General features: G+C 42.0%; 1 protein-coding gene across 4 annotated transcripts in view; it reads right to left on the reverse strand.

Moving 5' to 3' along the window:
• NECTIN3 (nectin cell adhesion molecule 3) overlaps window positions 1-22,192 on the reverse strand; it is a 64,493-nt gene extending 42,301 nt beyond the window's left edge. For 3 of the 4 annotated variants that reach the window (XM_039364984.1, XM_039364985.1, XM_039364981.1), the window contains exon 1: window positions 21,896-22,192. In XM_039364984.1, coding sequence (XP_039220918.1) covers window positions 21,896-22,049 — 154 coding nt within the window. In that variant the 5' untranslated portion in view covers window positions 22,050-22,192. Of the gene's footprint in view, window positions 1-6,391; window positions 6,420-7,042; window positions 7,079-21,895 lie in introns of those variants that run through there. The other variant, XM_039364982.1, reaches the window with a different exon arrangement.
• Window positions 22,193-22,973: the final 781 nt, after the last annotated feature.

The following is a 22,973-nucleotide window of genomic DNA, read 5'->3' on the forward strand; positions in this document are numbered from 1 at the left end:
GGCTCCTCCAGTGGACCATGCCTTGGTACGTGCTCTGGTCCCATCCCCTTCTGCCAGAGACCTTCAGATCTGTCCCACTCCTGCCCAGGGCCCCACAGGCACCCTTGATGTGAACGATGTAGAGCTGGCCATGCCCACCAGTAGGCCGCACCCACTCCATCCATGCCCACCCAGTAGGCCACACCCACCCTGGCCACACCCCCACACCCCCAAGCGCAACTGCAATGCTGATGCGGCCCTCAATGACACCCCTGTTCTAGGCCATGGGTGTCAAACTCGCCATGTCACGTGACGTGTTGCGATGTAGCATGACTTTTTTTGCATTGCCGGAGCTAGGGTGGGTGCAGCCTCCATATGATGCAACTGGCCTGGGGGCTGGCAGTTTGACACCCTTGTTCTAGGCTATTTCTTATACACTCTACAGTTTTTATTATAGTAACTAACATCTAATTCATTACTGTAATTAGAAAATAGTTAAGAGTTATGGTAATGTCCACTGAGTCAAATTTAAATTATTTTATGTCATTGGCATGTTAAGGATACAAACTAACAAATTATTTTTGAAACAGTTTTACACAGATGTTAAATTACATGGGGGAAAGAAACCCTCTCCCTAAAGAACAATGGCTGAAATTTCCCTCCCTAGCATTTAAAGGAACTGTCCTCCTGGCCAAGCCAAGATGTATCAAATTAAAATTGCCTACTGCTGTCCCAAGTAGCCAAAAACCTGCCTCACTTTCCCAATAAATTTGTAACAAGATATTAACAGAGCAATGATTGATTCTTACAACTTCCCAGGAAGACTGTCAAGAAATTATGTCTCTTAATTTCTGAAAGTTCTAGATGTTACATACTCAAGAGACAAAGTTTTAGAAAACACATACACACTTTGGACACAGATTCTAAAGGTTAGTGTTGGAACTGAGGTGAAAGGTATTTAAAAAACTGAATAAAATTAATTAAATATTTTCTTTTAGAATGAATAAAAAAGGCAGTATGTAAGCAGGGATATTTCTTATAAAGGATTATTTAAATTTAGTTGGGTCTCCAGGGGGCATTGCTATTTTCAACATAGATGAAAAACATCAAGTTTCTTTATTCTTGTGGTTTCTCCTGCTCATTTTTATATAGCTACAAAACTTTCCATAGTCTATATTTTAGTCCATTATACTGAGTGTTTGAACTGACTTTTCTTTCTTAAGTTTTTCCAAGCCACAGAAGTTTGGAGGGCATAAACAAATAAACTGCAGGCTCATGTTCCATCTCTCATTAGAACACAGTTAGCAGAGGAGAAGAGGAGCAATGGAGAGGAAATCAGTTTAACACAAAAACCAAGGAAAACTTTGGATAGCAATTTTGAGAGTAATATAAGTTGGTAGCCACCAAAAGATTTGGAGAAAGGACTTACAGTGGAGAGTTAACTACTTTAATTAATCAAGATATTAACTAGTTAAGATGCTAAAACCCTTTTGTCTCTGCTTTTTAATTTGTTTAAATTAAAAAATTATAAGTATTGTGAAAGAGAAGATAGTATAGTAGTTTTTGACTGCCCTGTTTAATGACCAAAGTTATAATGGCACTGAAAAATTAACAACCAGTCCTTGCATTTACATTGGGCGCTGATTGTATACTATTGCAAACAAAGGAAACTAGAGTTGAATGTGTGTGTTTTTTTAAAAAAAATGTATCTGCACAAACAATCATAGAACTGAGCTCAACAGTGAAACAATAGAAACTGCTTTCAAGTGATCTACACCAGGGCTTTTCAACCAGTGGTACGGGTACCACCTGTGATATATTGGCACCTGGCAGGTGGTATGCGACCATCTTAGAAAAGTGGTAGCGGGGGAAGGGAATGAGCTGAATCGGTAGCAGCACCATACAAGCCTGAGTGAGAGATGGCTAGAGCTGCAGGGCTGTCAGGGCTCAGTGGAAGCACCAGAATCAGTGTGGCTTTCCAGCTGATCGGCACTTTTTGGAGGCTCTCAGGGCTCAGTGGAAGCGCAGGATCAGCGACAGGCTCCAGATGGAAAGCAGCACTGATCCTGGCGCTTCTGTGCCCAGAAGAGCCGATCAGCTGGAATGTTGCAGCCTCTCCAGGGTCTTGTGATTTATATTCAGATGCTTGGCAACTGATTCATATTTATGACGGTCACAGTGTCCCAGGGTCATGTGAAGTGACCAAAACCTGCTGCAACCACCCAGCAGATGGGGGGAATAAAAACCAAATACCCCCCACCCCACCCCCGCTGCCAGAAATGCTAACAATGAAAACCTCGGACAGGAGGAAAAGTGCTGCTGGGCGGGCAGGCAGGTGTCTTGCTCAGCTGTGGCTTGGGGGACACTTCGAACAGTCATAAGCAAATTGTTGTAAGTCGAGGACTACCTGTACTTTATCACTTTTTCCTTTTTTTAAGGGGGGTCATCAAGTTTTTGACACCTTGCTAGGCGACTGGTGGTACTCGGATGTTGCCATATCCTAAAAGTGGTACAATGGGTGCAAAGGTTGAAAAGCCCTGATGTAGTAGAAATGCATCATTTCAGGGTGGAGCAGCACTCACGCTTGCTTGTATCTAGTAACATGAAATGTGCTGATAACAGCAGCATTAGATGTTGCCTTATTCCATTCAGACCACAGACAGTGTGAGAGTAGTAAGAAACAGGTGTGACACACCTCTTTGGATTGAATCACTGTTAAAGTACATACTGTAGTGATATTAATCTTGTGTCAGAAAATTATACAGTGTGAGGATTTGAAGGGATCTTTGAGACGATCTAATCTCATGCCCAGGGTAATGGTATGTGGGAATGACCCCTGGTGGGACAGCAGTAGATGGGACAACTGGCATGAGATATCTCCGGTTATTGAACGGGGTGGTGCGGGAAACATTTCAGAAGAAACTTTTCCTAGTTTTCCAGAGAATAAAAGAAAATGAGGGAAGACATACTTGGAAGATACTGTTGATGTAACCAACCAATAGACGTAGTACTTCTTGTTGTGCTTCGTCTCTGGTCTACCTCACAGGGCTATTTTTAGTAAGTAAAATGATCTACTACAACAGTGGTTCTCAACCTTTTTATACGGCGACCCCGGACATAAGCAGGCGGCACGCATGCGCGGCAGCGACCCCTGCGTGGCACACATGCGCATGTGCGCCCCCTGTGTGGCGCACATGCGCGGGCCATGCACTGCCCTGCACGGTGTGCATGCACGGTGGCGCCCCCATGCGTGGCATGCGTGCGCGGCGGCGCCCCCATGCGCGGTGCGCATGCGCTGTGGCACCCCCATGCACCGCCCCGGCGCGGCATGCGTGCGCGGCGGCGCCCCATGCGCCGGCTGACAAAAAAATGGCGGATCGCGTTGTTTGGCGACCCCCGTGAAATGGTCGATCGACCCCAAATGGGGTCGCGAGCCACAGGTTGAGAACCGCTGTACTACAACATCCCTGGCAGATGGCCATCCAGTCTCTATTTTAAAAACTCCAGGGAAAAAGAATTCACCACTTTCCTAGGAAGTCTGATAAAGAAATAGAGAGAAATCTGCATTTTTCTTGATATGAAATCCCAATGTTTTTGCTTTGCATATCTGACTGAAGGAGAACACCATTTGTTTACTTAAAGTCATATATAACAAAATACTAAGTTAGTAGGAAGCCGAAAAGGCTCTGGAAACTAGTATCTTCCACCATGCAAAATAGCTTATCTAAAGTTATTCTGCAGTTGCTACTGGGCGCTATTTGATTAATCATATCTAGAATCTCCTATGTCCTTCAGCTATCTTTCTTTTTACTATCACAACTGCTGTTTATTGTTTTGGAATCTTTCTTTGGCTAAGAATATATATTTTATCTTGCTCTTAGTTGATAACACCAATTTGCTAGTGCAGAAGGTACTTTACTTATTTGATTTTTATCCTGCTCTTCTTTCTTTATAAGTAACTCAAGGCTGCAAACATATGTAATATTCTTTTCTCCTTTCCCTCCCATAACAGCCCTATGAGATGGTTTTGGCTGAGAGAGAGTGACTGACCCAAGACCACCCAAGCAGCTTTCATGACTAAGGGGGGACTACAACCAGTCTCCTGATTTCTAGGCTAGCATCTTAACCACTACACCAAACTAGTTCTTTAAGGTATAAGATTATTGATGTTGTACAAATGTGGCAGCATTCCTGATGCTGAAAATGTCCCCAATACAAATAGTCCTTGTTTAGCAACTACAATTGGAACCAGAAATTCCATTACTAAACGATTTGATCATTAAACATAACATCATGTTGACTGCAATGGACTTATTCCACTTGCCATTTAATTGTTAACCAAGTCATCGTGTGATCATGACTTGTGATTTTAGTGCTTCTCCATTGATTCTGCTTGTCAGAAACCAACCATGAAGCACTCAAATGGCAATCAATTGACCATGGGATGCTGCAGTGTTCATAACAACCTGCTGGTTGTGAAGTACTCAATCTTGGTCAGCCTAAACATTCCAAATTACATATAATTCTGAAGCAAGTAATTTATTAAACAGATAAAGATGCACTGAACAGAATAAAAAATTAACTTTTTGACATTGCTCAGCTAACAGGCTCAGACACAATTAGATAAATTGACATGTGGAGAAACAATAAACATTGTTCCAATATTCTGTCTAAAGATTAATTTGTATAACTGATCTTCAACAACTACTTTCACAAGGATCAGGCATAATCTTAATATACATTAATAAAATATTCAATGTGTATGGCCACCCATCTCACTAAGTGATTCTGGGCCACTCATGACAGTTAAACCAACAATCCAATAAAAACAAGCTAAAAACCAATATACAAACATAAAATGTCAATAACCAGTTTAAAAGAAAAATAACCATTGTAAAAGTCAACAACCATTGCTGGTCTGTCCCCCAAGCACAGTGGCAGAGCCACGTCTTTATCACCTTACTAAATGCTAATAGGGACAGGGCCAATCTAAGTTCTGGGGAGATGATCCATATGTTTTTAGGGTGGCATTAAAAGGCAGCTTTATAGTTAATTGTGGACTTTCTGGGAATGTTATTCCACTTTCTCTCTCTCTTGTCTTTATAGTCTGTCTGAAGCCAGGAAAAAAGGTTATGTAGAAATTAGGACTGGTCTCAACACTATGCTGGCTCATTTCCATCTTTATACTCTAGAGAAAAAAAAGAAGTCATTCATTAGAAACCATTGGACCTGCATGATGGAAATATAAAAGTATACAGGCACTTAAATAATAGACTACAACCCTTTTAAACTTTGTTTAAAGATAAAGAAATTGCTTTATAAGTAAGAAGAAATAAAACAGCAAAGAAAGAAGTGGAAAAAATCATAAAATATTCTGACTGAAAATCATGAAATACAAAAACCTGCAAACAGAAATAGAACAACTATGGCAAAAGAAAGCAAAGATAGTACCAATAGCAATAGATGCCTTTGATGCAATACCATAACATCCAGAACATCATTTGACCATCGGCATTGACAAAATAACCATTAGTTAATAACAAGAGGCAACTTTACATGGAACAGTTTACATCCATAAGGATACCTTTAACACTCACCAAAAAGAACATCTGCCTATCCCAGGCCTTGGAATGGACTCAAACGGTGGATAAAAATGCCAAATCCAGTAAACACCTGGTTAAATGTACAACCAATCATAATAATATGCCACTCAATTTAATAATGTCTAAGTATTCTCTTCTTCTATTTCCTAGGCTGGAATGCCCTCTTGTGGCCAGAAGGGTCTCCTTTAATCAATTCAATGAGTTCTCTTTCTGCAGACTCTTTTCTAGTCTGACTACTTTAGGTATATCATATCATGACTAAATAAAGGAAGAAGAAACAAATCAGTTGTCTTCAAGAGAAATAGTTTATTTACTTCCTTCCTTACATCAGCAATGTAATGATCAACAGTGAGTGGCAGATGACTGGTGACCCTAGGGATACTGGGCACCCGTACAATACTACTTCAGGTTTGGCAATATTTCCATCTAGCCAAATGCAAAGTGATCATTAGATCCTCCTTAAACCAATTCCCTAATAATGAGCATTTAAAGTGTGCTTCCAGATATACTGATGGTTAGGAATTCTGCCGTCAGATATAAGAAGCCTATTGTTCCTCATACAGATGTCCACGATTACCATGAACTTTTTTCACCATCTTTCACTAGGCCAATAATAATGACTACCAAGAGAAGACAGAACATAATTCTTAAAGAATTATTCAGTCTAAATGTACATGATTAAGTTGAAAATTACAGTTCATTTAAAATATAGCTATCAGATTACTGCTATGAACTAGGTCAATGTTTTCTTAAACTGATATGCATACAGTAAGTGAGATTCAAAAGTAATCTTGATCATTCACACTTACCATGGATTATAAATGTCGTAACAAATGCCTGTAAACATATAAAGGATACATATAAAGACCAGAAAACCAATCTTCAGGAATGATGTCACAAGAAGAAACAAACACCCTGAAGAAAGACATACATTAAATGCTACAACTAATCCACCAAACAATTGTTGAATGCAAAGAAGATATAAAAAGAAATCATAATTAGACTAAAAACAATTTAGACAAGCAAATCTCCAAATTAAATCTACAACTAGAACGCTCCCAGATAACGACCACAAAGTATGAACAAATAATCCAGAAATCAGAAGATGAAACAGAGGAAATGGATTTAGAGATGGAAGAGATAAAAGAACTGCAAGACTTAGCTATAACAATGAAAATGCAAAAAATCTTTTACGTCTTAGGTCTGCAAAATGTATTTGATGGCAAAGAAAAAGATTTTTAAAAAGGGAATAGAGCTGTTAAGGGAAATGTCACAACTTGAGAGACAGGAAATGAAAAGAGAAATTGGGGGGGGGAGGAACTGGGAGTTGTTTAAGGAATATAAATGGGCAGAATTCCTACCCAAATTGTTTTCCTCATGCCAAGCAATTTTCATAAAAATAGAAAGAAAATTCTTGGGCGATTTAATTGCCCTGGCTTGGAAAGGGGCGTTGGTCTTACCTGAATGCCTTTTCTCAGCATGACGATGGAGAATCCACCAATGGGTTAACTTCGTCTTCTGCCCGTAGACTAGTTGACCAATTTTGCTCCGCCTCTCCCCCTGGGACCTCCCTTCCCCAGTTTCGATGAGGCAAAAGCTGTTTGGCTATGTTTTCTTGTGTTGACTCCATCCTCTCGCCTCACAGGACCTGACTGGCCTCAAGGGTGGGAGTAGATTCTCCATCGTCATGCTGAGAAAAGGCGTTCAGGTAAGACCAACGCCCCTTCTCCATCATGATGAGTGTAGAATCCACCAATCGGACATACCAAAGCCTCACTGTCCTTGTGGGTGGGATGCCGTCTGGGCCTGTGTCCCACTCTCTGATACTATGCACTGGAGTACCCTCCTGCCAAAGGAGGCCTCCGCAGATGAAAATCTGTCTAATTTCTAGTGTCTTATAAAAGGGGAAGGCGACATCCACGTCGCCGCCCTACATATTTCTTCAATCGAAGCCTGAGTTGCCCATGCTGCTGAGGTTGCAGCACTGCACGTGGAATGTGCAGTGATTTGTCTGGGGATCATCAAGGACTATCCCCTGTATGCCTCCGCTATACACCTTCTAATCCATCTACCAATTGTGGATGCAGTGACCCTCCGACCTCTTGTGTGAGAATGGAAGGAGACAAACAGTGCTTCCGATTTATGGAAGGGTCGTGTTCGCTTGATGTACTGCTTTAAAACTCTGTGAACGTCTAAGGTGTGCCACTTGCGCTCCAGTTCATGGGACGGTTCGGGACAAAAGTTTGGTAGCACCACCTCCTGTGCTCTGTGGAATAAGGAATTGACCTTTGGAATGAAGGAGGGGTCCAAACGTAACACCACCCTGTCCGTGTGGAAAGTACAAAGGTCCTCCCTCACTGACAGGGCTGCTAGTTCTGAGATTCGTCTTGCTGAGGTAACAGCGACTAAGAAGGCGACCTTAAGGGTCAAGTACTATAGGTCACAGGTCCTGAGAGGCTCAAATGGAGGTAAGGTTATGGCCTGTAGGACCTTAGATAGATCCCAGGAGGGATATCTGTGTACCAAAGGTGGCCTACTATTAGATGTGCCCTTTACAAAGGATTGCACCACTGGGTGTCTAGCTAGAGTTTCAGAGTTGCCGTAGGTAAGAATGGTTGATAGGGCAGCCACCTGTCTACGAATTGTATTGGGTGCTAACCCCCTATCCAGACCTTCTGCTAGGTAGTCTAAGATATCTGGGATAGAGATGTTGCATGGGTCTAGTTGTTGCCTGTTGCACCAACTGCAATAATTCTTCCAAGTGGAATCATAGATCCTGTTAGTTGTAGGCCTACTAGAGGCCTGGAGGGTCCTAATGACTCTTTGTGAGAAGTTGTCTCTCTCTAGGACACTCCGTTTAAGCACCAGGCAGTCAATTGGAGCCACTGTGGGTCTGGATGTAGCAGGGATCCCTGGTTGAGGGAAATTTGGTCGTGTGGAATCCTCCACAGTGGAGATGAAGATAGGTTTACGAGATCAGCAAACCACGGCCGTCTTGGCCAGTGCGGTGCAATGAGTATCACCTCTGCCTGTTCCTGCAATATCTTCCTGATGGTTGCTTGTATCAGAGGAAGAGGTGGGAATGCATACAGCAGTCCTTTCGGCCAGTGGCCTCGGAATGCATCCGCTCCCTCTGCTCCTGGTGTCAGAAAATGAGAGAAGAACCTCCGAAGCTGAGTATTCTTTGGACTGGCAAACAGGTCCAACACTGGATGGCCGAATCTCTCTGCTGCCTCTCTGAAGAGAGCAGGGTGCAGGCTCCACTCTGAATGATCTATCGTTGTCCTGCTTAGGAAGTCTTCTTGGCAGTTGGCTTCTCCTGAGATGTGCTTGGCTTTGATGGAGGCTAGGTTGTTTTCTGCCCAGGTCCCCAGCACTTGTGCTTCGTTCATGAGGGCCCTGGATCGCGTGCCTCGTTGTTGGTTGACATGCACTTTGGCCGCCACGTTGTCCGTGAGTATGAGTACCTGTTGATGCGCCACTGCGCTACGGAAGTGACGGAGGGCCAGGTGTATGGCTCTGAGTTTTAGCCAGTTTATGTTGTGCTTTAGGTCTTTCTTTGACCATTGACCCTGTGCTAGCTGTGATTGCAGGTGTGCTCCCCAGCCGAATAGGCTGGCATCAATTGTAAGAGTGACTCGGTTGGCTTCCCTGAACAAGTGTCCCTTCCCCATCGCTGGGGAGGACCACCACTGGAGCGACCTCAGGATCTTTGGTGGCACCTTCACTCTTCGGTTTGAGGAGCCTATCCCCATTCTTTGAAATGGAAGTAGGAACTACTTAAGTTCTCTGGAGTGTAGCCTTGCCCAAGGTACAATTGCGAGGCATGACACCATCTTTCCTAGCAGCTGTGAGAGTGTAGTCAGCATTGAGGATCGCTTCCTTCAGATGAGCCTGACCAGGGTTCAAATGCTGCATTGACGGTCCTGAGAGAGATGGACCGTGCATTTTTGTGTGTCTATGACCGCTCCCAGATGAAAAAGACGGTTTGAGGGAACGGTCTGACTCTTCTGAAAATTTACTGAGAACCCGTGGTCTTGAAGGGTTTTCAGAGTCAGTGCCAGGTCCGACTGTGCTGTCTGGACCGATGAGGATTGGATGAGAATGTTACCCAGATAGCATTGGATGTGCACTGGAATTGTTCTCAAGTGCACGGCGATTGTTGCCAATACCTTTGTGAATACCCTGGGAGCTGAAGAAAGTCCAAAAGGTAGGGCCCTGTATTGGAAGTGTTGACCCGTGTGGTAGAACCTGAGGAACCTCCGGTGGTCTGGAAGTATGGGAATGTGAAGGTAGGTCTCCGTCAGATCTATGGACGTCAGAAGGTCCCCCTTCCTGATGCTTGCTAATATTGGGTGAAGGGTTTGCATTTTGAATTTTTTGTACTCCAGGTGTCTGTTCAGACTCTTTTAGGTCTAGTATTGCTCTCCACCCCCCCCCCCCGAATTCTTTGGGACTATGAATAGGATGGAATAGAATCCTTGTCCCCACTGATCACTTTCTACCGTTTCTATAGCCTGAATGTCCAGGAGGTGTTGGATGGCCTCCTTGGTAAGGTTCTTCTTAATCAGATCTTTTGGAGATGGGCAAGGAATGAACTGGTTCGGGGGTGTTGAGAGGAATTCTAGAGATAGGCCGAATCTGATGGTATTTAGGACCCAGAGGTCCGTGGTGGTGGCTTGCCATTTGTGAACAAAAAGGGCTAGCCGGCCACCAATGGGGGAGCCCCCCGGGCTGTCACTTGGGTCTGCGGTAGGGACGCCCCCCGTCTCCTCGAAAGGGCCACCTTGCTTGGGCCTGCTGTCTGAATCTGTCGCTGTTATTGTTTCTCTCACCTTGGCGGTCCGATCTGGGCTGATAGGGATGGGAAAAGGCCCCCTGATCCATGCCTGCATCAGGTCAGAAGGACGGTCTGCAGGAATAGGAGGGAGCTCTTCTCTCCATCCTCTTTGTCAGGTGGGCCAGGATCTTGCGTTTGTCCTTATTTTCAATTAGATAAGGGTCAAGCGCCTCGCCAAAGAGCCGGCCACCCTTATAGGGTGCCGCCGCCAAACGCCACTTAGCCTTCATATCCGCTCTCCAATGTTTTGAGCCACAGCAATCTGCATGCACCAGTGTTGTACGCTATTGCTCTGGCAGAGAAATTGGTTGTGTGTAAGGAGGAATCCGACATGAGCTCCGCTGCCACCACTAACCTTCTTACATTCTGGTGAGTTTTCTCCTCCACTGGGGGAATACTCGACTGGAGTTGGCGCAGCCAAAGAAGAGATGTCCTGGCGAAAAAGGACGCAGTGATGCCTGCCTTGATTGCCCACGCCGAGGCCTGGTGTGCCCTGCAGAAGATGAGGTCCATCTTTTTGTCTTCTGATTTCAGGTCCTCTGCTGCATTCCTGGCTATCGGGGTGGAGGAAAAAGGGTTGCAATGGATTCATCTACTGTCGGCACTTCTATTATCTCTGATAGGGTCTATATTGAACATTTTCTTGTCTGCCCCCCCCATTGGGAGGAAGGAACACGGTGCCCCCATATTGTTCTGAACAGAATCAAAGAAGAGAGGTGGACAGGGAACAAAATGTTGGGTATAAGTGGGCTGTGAGAACACCTCGTTGTTTGTGACCTTACTAGTTGAGGGACCGGTGGAAGGTCCTTTCTGCGGAATCGGAGGCCTCTCAATCTTTGCGGTGCTGCGGGTCTTGTGCAGCAGTGTCTTGAATAAGGGTGGATTAAAGAGGCCCACAAACAAAGGAGGATCTGGAGATATATCCTCTTCATCGGACAGCTTCTGGTCCGTCAGCTCGTGGTCCTCCGCAGGAACCCTCCTGCCTCTGGAGGACCTAGAGGAGGAAATAGAGTCTCGGTATACACCCTCTTGGGAAAGGGTGCCGCCCCTTGAAGCCACAGATCCTGTTCTGGAACAATGGTGCCTTGAGGAGGCCATGGCCTGTGCAACAGCCTGAGATATCAGGGATTGTAGGTGCTCTGAAGACATCGCTCCATGAATGTCTGAGCGATGGGTGCCTGATTCTGAACCCAGATCTCCAGGCCCCTCGCTTAGGGGAGATCCATTCCCCTGTTCCGTATCTGCCTCTGCTTCCAGAGGGTCCTGACTAGACTTCCTTGGGCCAAATATTTCCTCCTCCCTGTAATTGGGTGGCTCTAATTCGTCTTCAGTGGAATTTTGCCTCCTTTCAGCTTGAGAAAATTGTTTCTCTAGGGCCTGGTGTTGTCGCTCAGCCTCTCTATCCGCAACTTTGGAAGGCCTTTTTGCAGAGATTGCCTTGGCCTTGATCTTGCCAGCCACTTCCTGTTTAGAGGATCTCTGCCTCTTATGAGCAGGAGGGCTGCTGATGGAAGGTTCCTGCGCTGTTTGGGCTGTGTTTGTATCTGCCATTTATAGGACTGAAGGGGATTCTCAGTTCAGGTTAATTCAGGATTAGTTGATAATTGATTTAACTCTTTATCAATTTATTATTGTATTATTATTATTATTATTATTATTATTATTATTATTATTGGTGTGGCTAGGAAGAAGGAAGGAAGTCTGACTCTTGATTCCCTGGCCTCAGACCACATGGAGATAACTATTCTGCCTGTGCAGCTCAGCTGGACTCTCTGGAGCCTGCTGAATTCCGTTTGTGTATTCTGCCTGTGCAGCTCAGCAGGGCTCCGATTCCCTGGCTTCAGGCCACATGGAGTTAGCTATTCTGCCTGTGCAGCTCAGCCGGGCTCCCTGGAGGCTGCTGAACTCCGTTTGTGTATTCTGCCTATGCAGCTCAGCACGGCTCCCTGGAGGCTGCTGAACTCCGTTTGCGTTCGCGTCTGAGAACAGAGCCAAATCAGGTAACTTTTGAAGACTAGCTCTCTACCAGACGGAGGAGCTTCAATTAAGCCACAAAGCTGCAACTCTCTGCAGACCAGCTGATCTTTGGGAGAGAGTCATGGAGTTTAAAGGCTCTCCACAGACCAGCTGATCCTCGGGTGATTCGGCTAGTTTCAGAAGAAGAGCCTGCGAGTGCTGGCTAGTGGGAAGCTCTCCTCTTGTGGCTGGAAATCCCTGTGGGAGGGGTGAAATGGAAGGAAAAGGAGGAATGCTTCCCCCTTTTGCCCAGAGTCACACTTGGCGACCTGAAAATGGCGTCCGCTCTTTGTCTGTCCAGTTACCGGCTGGACTCAAGCCAACCTCGTGGCTGTGCTGAGATCGGCCGATCAGGCAGCAGAAAGGGAAAAGGAAAGTGAACAGCCGTTCGTTTTCTAGCAATCCCCCCCCCTTCGAATTAGTCAGAATATCAAGAAATCAAGAGATACGACCTTATATTCAGGAGTCAATGAAATTCAGTCTAAACAGGCTCAAGACTAGTCGAGACTGGGGAAGGGAGGTCCCAAGAGGAGAGGCGGAGCAAATTTGGTCAACTAGTCTACGGGCAGAAGATGAAGTTAACCCATTGGTGGATTCTCCACTCGTCATGATGGAGAAGTGACCTGGCAAAGAAAGAGAGAGTCAGATTTAAAAGACAGAAGACTTGACCTTCTAGAGGGGGCACTATATGTTTAAATACTTTTTTGAATAAGATTAAAAGAATGGAAAATTTTTAGATTTAATTAGACTTTTACAATGAAAGATATGATTCAGAATTGATAGCATTTTTTCCTTTTTTGATATTGGAAATATGAAGATAAGAGGATTGATTTGAATAAAACTTTCAGCTATATAAATGTAATTAATATTGAGGAAATCATAATTGATAAAGATATTTCAAATACTGATGGGAAATCAAATTTTAACAAGTGTATGAAAACAGGATATTGATTAATGAATTGACATTACTGACTTATGAACTGATATTATTGTTATTTGTAGGATATTAGTAAAATATGATGAAGATGCTTATATCTAACTTTGTATACATTAACAGTACCAAAAATTGTAATGGTGTAATGAAGGGAAAATGGAAAAAATATGAAGAAGAAAGGAGGATCAGGGGAAAAATACTGGATTGTGTAGCATTGAACAGATTTATACAGAAAAAGTTAATGTTAAATATTTGAATTCAGACAACATATTGTTTACTAAGCACTAAAACTGTAATTTTTAAAACAGTAATAAAAATTATAAAAAAAGAAACATGTGGTCCCTCCCATGTTGCATAGACTTTTAATGGCAATTTTAAAAAAGATTTTTAATACTCATTTCTGAAATAAGAGATTAAACAGAAAACTGCAATATGATGAATATCATATCTGGTTTGCAGCATCTTTGAAGTATATAGTGTTGAGCTAAGCCTTACCAAAAAAAAGAGGGAGATGGATGGATATAGAAGAAAACAAAACAAATTTCTATTGTCAAATGCTTCTCAGATATGCTCTAGGAATAAAATTGACCTTCAAGCATGTAATATCTCAGACTTTGTGAAGAATGAAAACTGAAATTGCTTGTATAAGAACCAATAGATAGCATGCAATTAAAACATACAGAAAGATGTCCTGAATACATGTTTGAAGATTCAAAGTCACAGATCTGCTACATGAAATGTTAGATTGCAAAAAAGGTTTTCAGAATAAGAGATTTGCACAGAAAAATATCCGGTAATATCCAGACAGATTCTTTTTGGAAATGAAGAAGATGCTGAAGGCTAGTATTCTGCGTAAGTATTATTCATTTAATTGGTCTTGATGAAATAATTCCTAATAAAATTCAAGTGAGGTAGCAGAGAAAGCCTACTGAATTTCATTCAAAACAGCAGTAATAGTTCTTATTCGAAATTATTGTGTCATGCATTTTGTATCCAGTAATTTTGCAAATACAGGTAGTCCTCGAGTTACGACCAAAATTTATGTTGCTAAGTAAAACATTTGTTAAGTGACTTTGCCCTATTTTACATTTTTTCTTGTCACAGTTCTGAAGTGAATCATTTCATTTGTTAAGTTAGTGACATCGTTGTTAAGTGAAACTGGCTTCTCCATTGACTTTGTCAGAAGATCCCAAAAGGTGATCATATGACCTGGGACACTGCATCCATCACAAATATGAACCAGTTACCAAGACTCTGAATTTTGATCATGTGACCGTGGGGATGTTGCAATGGTTGTGTGAAAAATGGTCATAAGTCACTTTTTCCAGTGTTGTAACTTGGAAAGTTCACTAAATGAGCTGCTGTAAGTCGAGGACTATCTTTATAATATTAGAACAAATGTATTGTTTCTATATTATAAAAATATTTACATGTGTAATTATCAGAAATATTTACAACATAGTTGAAAAATTAAGTTTTTATCATTCTCACAATCCAGATCATTCATTTATTCATCAAGATTTGGACTAGTTTGCCTAAAATCATTTATTAGACAGGTGGAACAAAGCCCAAATCATAAATTTGCTGTTTCTCAGATTACTTCCTTAGGTTTAATTTTGTATTAACATAAATCTTAACGAATCAGTACTTTTTTTCCTTAAAATGGTCAGTTTTATTGCTAGCATTTCACTAAATAATATGATTTCCAGAACTTCAAATTTAAGACACAACTGTATGCTGGGACATGAATGCGACACCTGTCTTTAACTTCTTAAAGCAGATTCATCTTATCTGGGATAATGCAGTTACTACTGTGGAAAATGAAAAAAAATTGGCTATTTTTCTTTTATGCAAGATTTAGGCCCAGGAAAACTAAATCAGGCCTCATGGAAAAAGTGTTGAACCAAAGACTGTGCTATGCTCAGTTTTACAAGTGGAAGGAACTATTTGTAATCTAAACTTCAAGTGTACTTTACTCAATATGATTTTGCTAAGCTTGCTTGTTTCAAATATATTTAGAACACAAGGACTGGAATTGTGAGAAATGGGGAACTGAAAGTAGTTGATGGGTAGGCTTCAGATATACATGGATAAAAAGTTATGGCCAGCAGAAAGTCTGCAGAAAGTGCAGGGTTGCTAACCATCTGTCTACGGTCTTAGTATGAGAAAGGGTATAAAAGGTTGGGACTGGACCTGATTGATTTGCCACTGTCCAATAGCCGTCCTTGTTGAATCTGCTATGCCATTGGACCTTATTGCAATGGATTTTTAACATAAGTGATGTTTGTGTGTGTTCCAAATTATTGCTGAAATAAAATCTCTGAATCTTAAAAGTAAGAAGTATTGCTTTGTGTTGCTGTTTCGTTTTTTTCATTGGGTTTTTCCATGACACTACCAAATAACTAGAAGAAATACACATTTGCTATAAGGAGTTGCAGAAAAGTTTCCCTCTGCACTGCAGCTATATGGTTTGAAGCATATTTTAGTTTTTGAATGTGATATATAGCACATAGAGTATCTATATAAGTACTCCTCAACTTAAAACCGTTTAGCAACCATTCAAAATTATAATAGTTCCAAAAAAGTGATTTACTCGCACTTACCACCATTGCAGTATCCCCATGGTCTCATGATCAAAATTCAGGTACTTGGCAACCAACATTTATTTACAACAGGGTCATGTGATTGCCATCTGCAATCTTCCCAAGAGGGGGGATTCCGACAAACAAAGTTAACGGGAGAAACCCAATTAGCTTAGTGACCATGTGATTTGCTTAATGAACGCAGTGATTTGCATTCTGACCTCAGCAAAAAGATTGTAAAATCAGGCATAACTGTGGTTTTAAATTAAGGACTATCTGCAAATAAATCATTCTTTTTTATGCCACTGCAAAAGACTTCATCTTCATTTTTTGTTTATACAAAGTATTACAGTAATCAGTGCAAGGTTTTCTCTACAAGGAGCTTAGTTCCAAAAATCTTTACTCAAAAAGGAGTAGAGATAGAAAGATATGCAAAGAGATGCATGCACTTTCTCAAATATGAAGAGTGTATGATTCCATACAATTCAAGATATAATTAGACTGATCATGGCCACCACCTCCCGATAAAGGTAAAGGAGTTCCTGCTAATTTTACTCGGCTAGTCATTGCCGACTATAGTAGGGGGTGCTCATCTCCATTTCAGGAGCCATTGAGCCAGCAATGTGGCCAGCAAGACATCATGGAGCACTCTTCCCTTTCCATCGAAGTGATACCTATTTATCTACTTATTTATCTAGTTGCATGCTTTTGAACTTTCAATTTCTGTCTTTCCTCTAATACTACATTCACTTTAGAAGTTTGGAGCATTTATTCTTCACTTGCAATTACCTCGTATTGATATTCAGATTCAGTAATAGCAATTTTAGTGATATTGCTCATATATACTGGAAACTTGTTCCTGGGCATGGATGGACTTCCAGACTGCATAATCATAATACTGTTTTTTCCTTCAATATGAAAGAAACATTCAAAGAAAATGAAAAAAGATACAAAAGAATACAATAAAGATTATTAGGGGCCTGGAAGCACAACTTTATAATGTATGAGGAAATTGGTATATTTGGCCTTCAGAAAAGGATAAATGTATTTAAAAGGGGATAGTATACCATAGAGGAAGGTTTTTGTTCCATGTTATCTTCACAAGCACAATATAAAATGATGGTCTTAAATTACAGGAAGGCAGACATCAACTAAATACTAGTGGAGATTTCTTAATGATAAATACATAACTAATTACTCTTTCCTGGTCACATTAAAGTATCATCTATTGCAGTGTTTCTCAACCTTGACAATTTTAAGGCATGTGGACTTCAACTCCCAGAATTCCACAGCCAGCATTGTCAAGGTTGAGAAACACTGATCTATTGGGAATACATTACAATAGATTATAAGATTCCTTCTAATTTTACGACTGCACGTATATTTATTTTCAGATATTTATCTGTAACTTGTAAGCCGAGTATGGCATTCAAACTCACCTTGTAGTCAGACTGAATACTCTGCAGATATATGCGCGGAATTTAAATTGAAATTCTAGTAATTGTGAATACCCCCACCTCAAGTTTTATCCCTTATACATTTTTTAAAAAATGGGAATACAGTTTGACAAGAATGATTATTTAAGTATTCCTTTTCCAATGAATTCACTCCATTTCAATGCATTCAACTCACACCTCAGCTTCTCCTGATACAAGTAATTCTCACTTCTACACAGGAAAATAGGAAAAAGTTTTTATTCACAGACCTTTTAGCTTCTTTCAACAAATATTCTGTGCAATGGAACATATACTAGCCATTAACTTTATGCCATAATTTCAAATCATAAAAGTTCTCCAATCGCTTTTTCATCTTTAGGAATCTTTCTAGCGAAATATAAAAATTTACTTTTTCTAGATTTTCACAATATATGCATAATTACAATAATTCTTTCAATTTGCTTTGTAAACCACAAGTATGTCAGTCTTCGTACATTTTCAGATCCATATTCTTTACTGTGTATGGTTGGATTTTCAGCCAGCATAACCTCATCTACAGACAAAAGTCCTCACATTCACATCCTCAACCAACATATCTCTAATATCATAACAAGCATTCTAGACATTTTGTATTGTTTACTCTGGTTCATGTTGAGCCTTTAACATAGCTTTCTATTTATTCTCAAGTATACTTTATTTTCATATGTTGCTCTTATCACATTCAGCAAATAACTTGCATTACCACCTTTGCACAAAATATAATTCTATCTATCCATTTTGTTTTCTCTAAATTAAACACGCCATACATTTTCTATAAAATGTATGCACAGATTGTCAAGTATTTCAACTGATATAGAAGATCAACTGCAATTTAATTTGATTATTTCAGAGGAGGAACAATGGCTTATATAAATAGTAGTATATAATCCCCTAATTGCATATAATAACTATTAAAGTATGCATGTGAATAAAGGTCAGTAATCCCAACACAACAAATTCTTACCTTTTGGTAGATTTATTGCTTTTGGGAATTATCCAGGAGCTAAGAAGCCCAATAACCAGACCCCTAAGCCACAATCCCTGTTAGCACCTAAATGCCCTTCATTTATGAGGCATCCTATAAACCAAGGGTCCCCAACCCCATGTCCGTAGCAAACCAGCAAGCAGGCTGCACAAACAAGCAAAGCTCCCTCCTTGGGATGCAGGCAGTATTCAAAACCACACCCTTTCTGGTCCACGGAAAAACCTTTCTCCATGGCATGGGTCCCTGGTGCCCAAAAGGTTGGGGACCTCTGCTATAAACTGTGAAGTACAGATATGACTCCAAATTATGTCACTTTTAGGTTACTCAGCAGCAGCAGTAGAAAGGTCTGTATAGGTCAGCTCTCCTATGGATAGCATATCCTAAAGAACTTACTCTAGGTTTATTCAAATCAAATAATAAAACAGCATATCATATCTTTCACACATTCTAACTTAATCCTTGCCTAGGCAAATCACTTTATATAAATTTCATTTTTGAATTGGAATTCTGCAACAAATTTACTTCAAAATTCAGTTTTGTCTCTTGGTGACATGAAAATTTGGTTTTAGTTGATAAAATAATTAGCATAACATTATTTGGAGTTCAACAAGTGTTTTGCTCAAGTCTCATGTAATTCTCTTGTAGAAAAAAAAATGATGAATAAAGCTGAGAAATATGTTGGCTTCATACTTTTTCAAACTAAGCTCAGTAAGAGAGAATGTGAATTCATAACAAACTGTTTTTATGGTGAAGAGCTATAAGCTAGTTATAATATACACTTATAAACGAAGCACAACTGACTGCCAATTTACTGCTTGTTATCATGAAAATCTTGCTAAAATAAAGTAAGCAAAAAGCTAAAAAAAATGATCATTTGCAGAAACTGAGGCAAATTTCAGGAGTCCTGGAATGACAATAGACTACTTACTAGCCTTAAACCAGATCTGAAACACTTAATAAAATTTAATAATTACTGAATGTTGAAAGACATCTTATGTTCTGAAGAAAACTACAAAATAAAGCATATATATGGCAACTGTGAGATTATTTATTCATTACAAACACAATGTTAAGGATATCCTTGTTTTCCTCCATGCCACAACAAATTTAGATGTCAAACGTAACTCCTGTAACTTGCCAACATTTAAAAATTTTATTCAGATCTATTTTAAATTAAGTTCTATTGAATTCATTCTGATTCTTCTTCTAAAGGTATCCCAGCAGAATGGAGGTGGCATTAACTTTGTAAATCACACAATGAGTTCAGCTGGTATTGATCTCTGCTTACACAAAGTAAGCCATGAAATGGATTAAAACCTCTTTGAGTATAGCATACAAAGGCGTAATGACTTGTTTTTTTCTTTAAGTTGTGTTAAATACAATATTTCCCCCAACTTCAAATAAATTCAAGAAAAGCTTTCTTATTCTCATAAAGAATAATAATAAATTTGTGTACAATGACCATTTTCTAAGGATGCATTACAACTTGATTATTCCTCTGTCTTAAGCTTTTTCTAATATCAAATCATCCTGTCAAACCTCAACATATTTTAACTAGTAAAATGTACTCTTGGAAAACTCAAGAGGCATAAGCAAGCAATGATTAAAAAAAAACAGATTAGCTTTCTATCATATGGAGGAGTATGTTATTTCCATTCAAAATCTGTGTTTCAATCACAACAATCATTATTACAGTATTAAAGCATGATGTGAAATCAGTATGCTCACTCTTCTCACCTTTTGAACTAGAAGGATGCAGCCATTTAACTCTTGTGGTAGGCAGTCTTCCATATGCCGAGGCTTACCCAAAGTATTTCACTATAGGATATGTTATCTTCCTTTTCATACCATAACTCTATGGCAGAGTAGGAATAAAACAGACAACTAGGAACTATCCTTTGTCCTTCATATTCCAGCTACAGACAACTAGAAAATTAGTTTGCAATTCCATTCTGGCTCGCCTGAAACAAACTCAGCAGTATTTACTTTTGATTAAGCTTGCAGAAGATCAGATAAGACAGTATTAGTGCTACACAAGTTCAATAATCTTAACATGCTGTTTTCTGCAATTACTTCACAAAAATCCATCTTTAATCCTTCCAAAGTAGATTTGGGGTATTTATGTTTATTGTTTAGCTAGGTCTTCACTCTTTTTGAGTTCTCAAAAGTACCAATACCTGCTTTTCCATCCGTCTACTGGAACCACTGATAAAATCTAAGGAGTTATACTTAAGACTAAAAAGATTCTGAAAGAATGAACTCGAATGTCCTACACAGCCGCGTTGGCTTCAGCACCTGCTAATAAACATCAAGCTAGTTATTTGCCAATCCTAATCAGATAGTGGGTTTTTTTTTTTTTTTTCCTGTCTCCCGCCCAATCCCGAGAAAGGTAGGGAATCCGGAATGGAATGTACTGAAAAGGGCGGAGTCCAGCCATATAATGACATCCGCCTGTCCTTCACCCCCTCCCCCCATTAGAGCTACCCCCTCTCATCAGCCGAGATAGCAAATGCATCTTCCAGCCAGCCCTGCCCGTCACGGTCCTCCCAGAATACTGGACGTAACGGTCTCGGCGGCGGCTCCAAGTGACAAGTGGAATCCCTACAAGCTCTAACTCCCAGCAACAGCGCCGACAACAAACCATAACAAGGCAGCGGGACACACACTTCGCCTCCCGCCCGCCCGCCCGCACGGAGGCGCGCTTCTTATAGAAATGAAAGCCTGAGGCAGACACACGAACACACACACACACACACACACACACGTCTCTAAAAGAAAGAATTGCAGGCTTCGGCGCTCTCGCCAGCTCCTACCAAATCGCCGCCGGAAAGAGACGCCTACCGGGAGAGACGCTCACGGCGCGACAGTCACAAATGTTGATCACAACAGCTCGGATCCTGGTTAGTCCGCAAAGTGATGCAGCCTGCATTAACCAAGTTTCACAGCTTAAGGCTGGGAGACACACGAAGAGAATACCGAGCAGGCAACTCTTTCTCACGCACATGCACCCCTTCTTCCCACCTGGTTTCTCCGCCTCCCCCGCCCCTGGATTCGCGATTTCTCCGCCCGCACTCGCGAATGCCAGGGCCGGTCCAGCCCAGCAGCAGCCCCGAGCGGCCGACTCCGTCCGAGACCCCCATCCCCCCCCACACCTCTCCGCCGCTACATTTACATGTGGGTGAAATATTAACGCAGGGACGAAATGTCTTCAGAAATGGGAGAGGGCGAGCGGGAGCGCGCTACTCTATCGGCCCTTTCTAAGAAGTGAGGCATTTTCTTCTCGCCTCACCGCCGCCCCCTTTTCCGACCGAAACTTCGCTCGCGGAGCGGCCAAAAAGTTTCCCCGAAGTCTCGTCCGCCACTCCGTTCCCAGCAACAGCCCCTTCGACCTCCACGTTGGGATGGACTTTGGGAAGAAACTGGTTTGGTCCGGCAATCCGCCGCCGCCCCCTTCCCGGAAAAAAGTTTTTGCACTACTCACCGCAGCAGACGCGGGAGAGGAGTAAACCCAACGACAGCAAGCCGGGTAAGGCAGGCATGGTTCGGCGGCGGCAGCAGCAACAATGCCGGGGCGACGGGGAAGAGGAGGCTAACTCGCGGCCGGGCGGAGCGGCCGTCTCTATGGACCCGGCCATGCTGAAGGCTAGGAGCTACTCCCAACCGCCGCCGCTACGACTCCCCAGCGCTCCCACCACAGCCTCTTTCTCCTCTTCCCTGCGCCGGGTCCGTGTGTCGCTGTGAGAGAAGGCACCGCCCCCGCCGCCCCTCCCTCCAAAGGAACGGGACACACCACCCCGCCTGCCAGAGAAGGGGGGGAGGAAAGACAGACTTTTCCCCATGCGCGCTGAGCCACGGCGCGCGAAGCTTCTCCCTTCTTGAAGGCCATTCCCTAAGGAGCTGTCCCCAGTCTGGATGACGTAGCACCTCCTGGGAAGCTGGATATCTCGGAGATGCCACAATGTCTTTTCTTCTCCCATAAATGTTATTGGTACGTTCCATTCCTCCCCCTACTCACTTGTACCAACCCAAATGGGGTGGGGGGTGGGGGGAAAATCATTGCTTTTCTTTCTCTCGCTTTTCGCTTCATCCACATTTTTTCCTTTCTCCGTAGAGTATTTCTGTGCGTTCTTTGTTTCTAACGGTAATATAGTTCTTTGCCATAATTTCCTTCTTCCATCTTTTTCGTTACTTCCCAGTTCTTATTTTTCCCAGCCTCTTCATTTACTCTTGGCATTGTTACTGTAAATCCCTGGCGATGCTGGAAAACTTGGCTTGCTGACAAATGCCTTTGGTAGCTCACTCTTTCGCTCTACCCCTGGGATAACTGTGTTCTCCGACCAGCTAAAAGAGCCATGAACAGAGTACGACAAACACACAGCAAGAAGGAGAAAGAAAACGAAGATCGGGGATTTCTCTCTCTCGATGCAAACCATCATCATCTTTCCCATCCCAAAGCCAGCAGTTCTTCGCCACCAATATCATGTAGCCGTGACACGACTTCCCATATTTGCTTGCGTCAGGAGTGGTTCACCACACTAACGCCAGTGGGATTCTTTCCC

Source organism: Crotalus tigris, unplaced genomic scaffold, assembly GCF_016545835.1.
Source record: "Crotalus tigris isolate CLP2741 ecotype Arizona unplaced genomic scaffold, ASM1654583v1 scf7180000019944.6993514239:2294586, whole genome shotgun sequence".
Classification (NCBI taxonomy): Eukaryota; Metazoa; Chordata; class Lepidosauria; order Squamata; family Viperidae; genus Crotalus; species Crotalus tigris.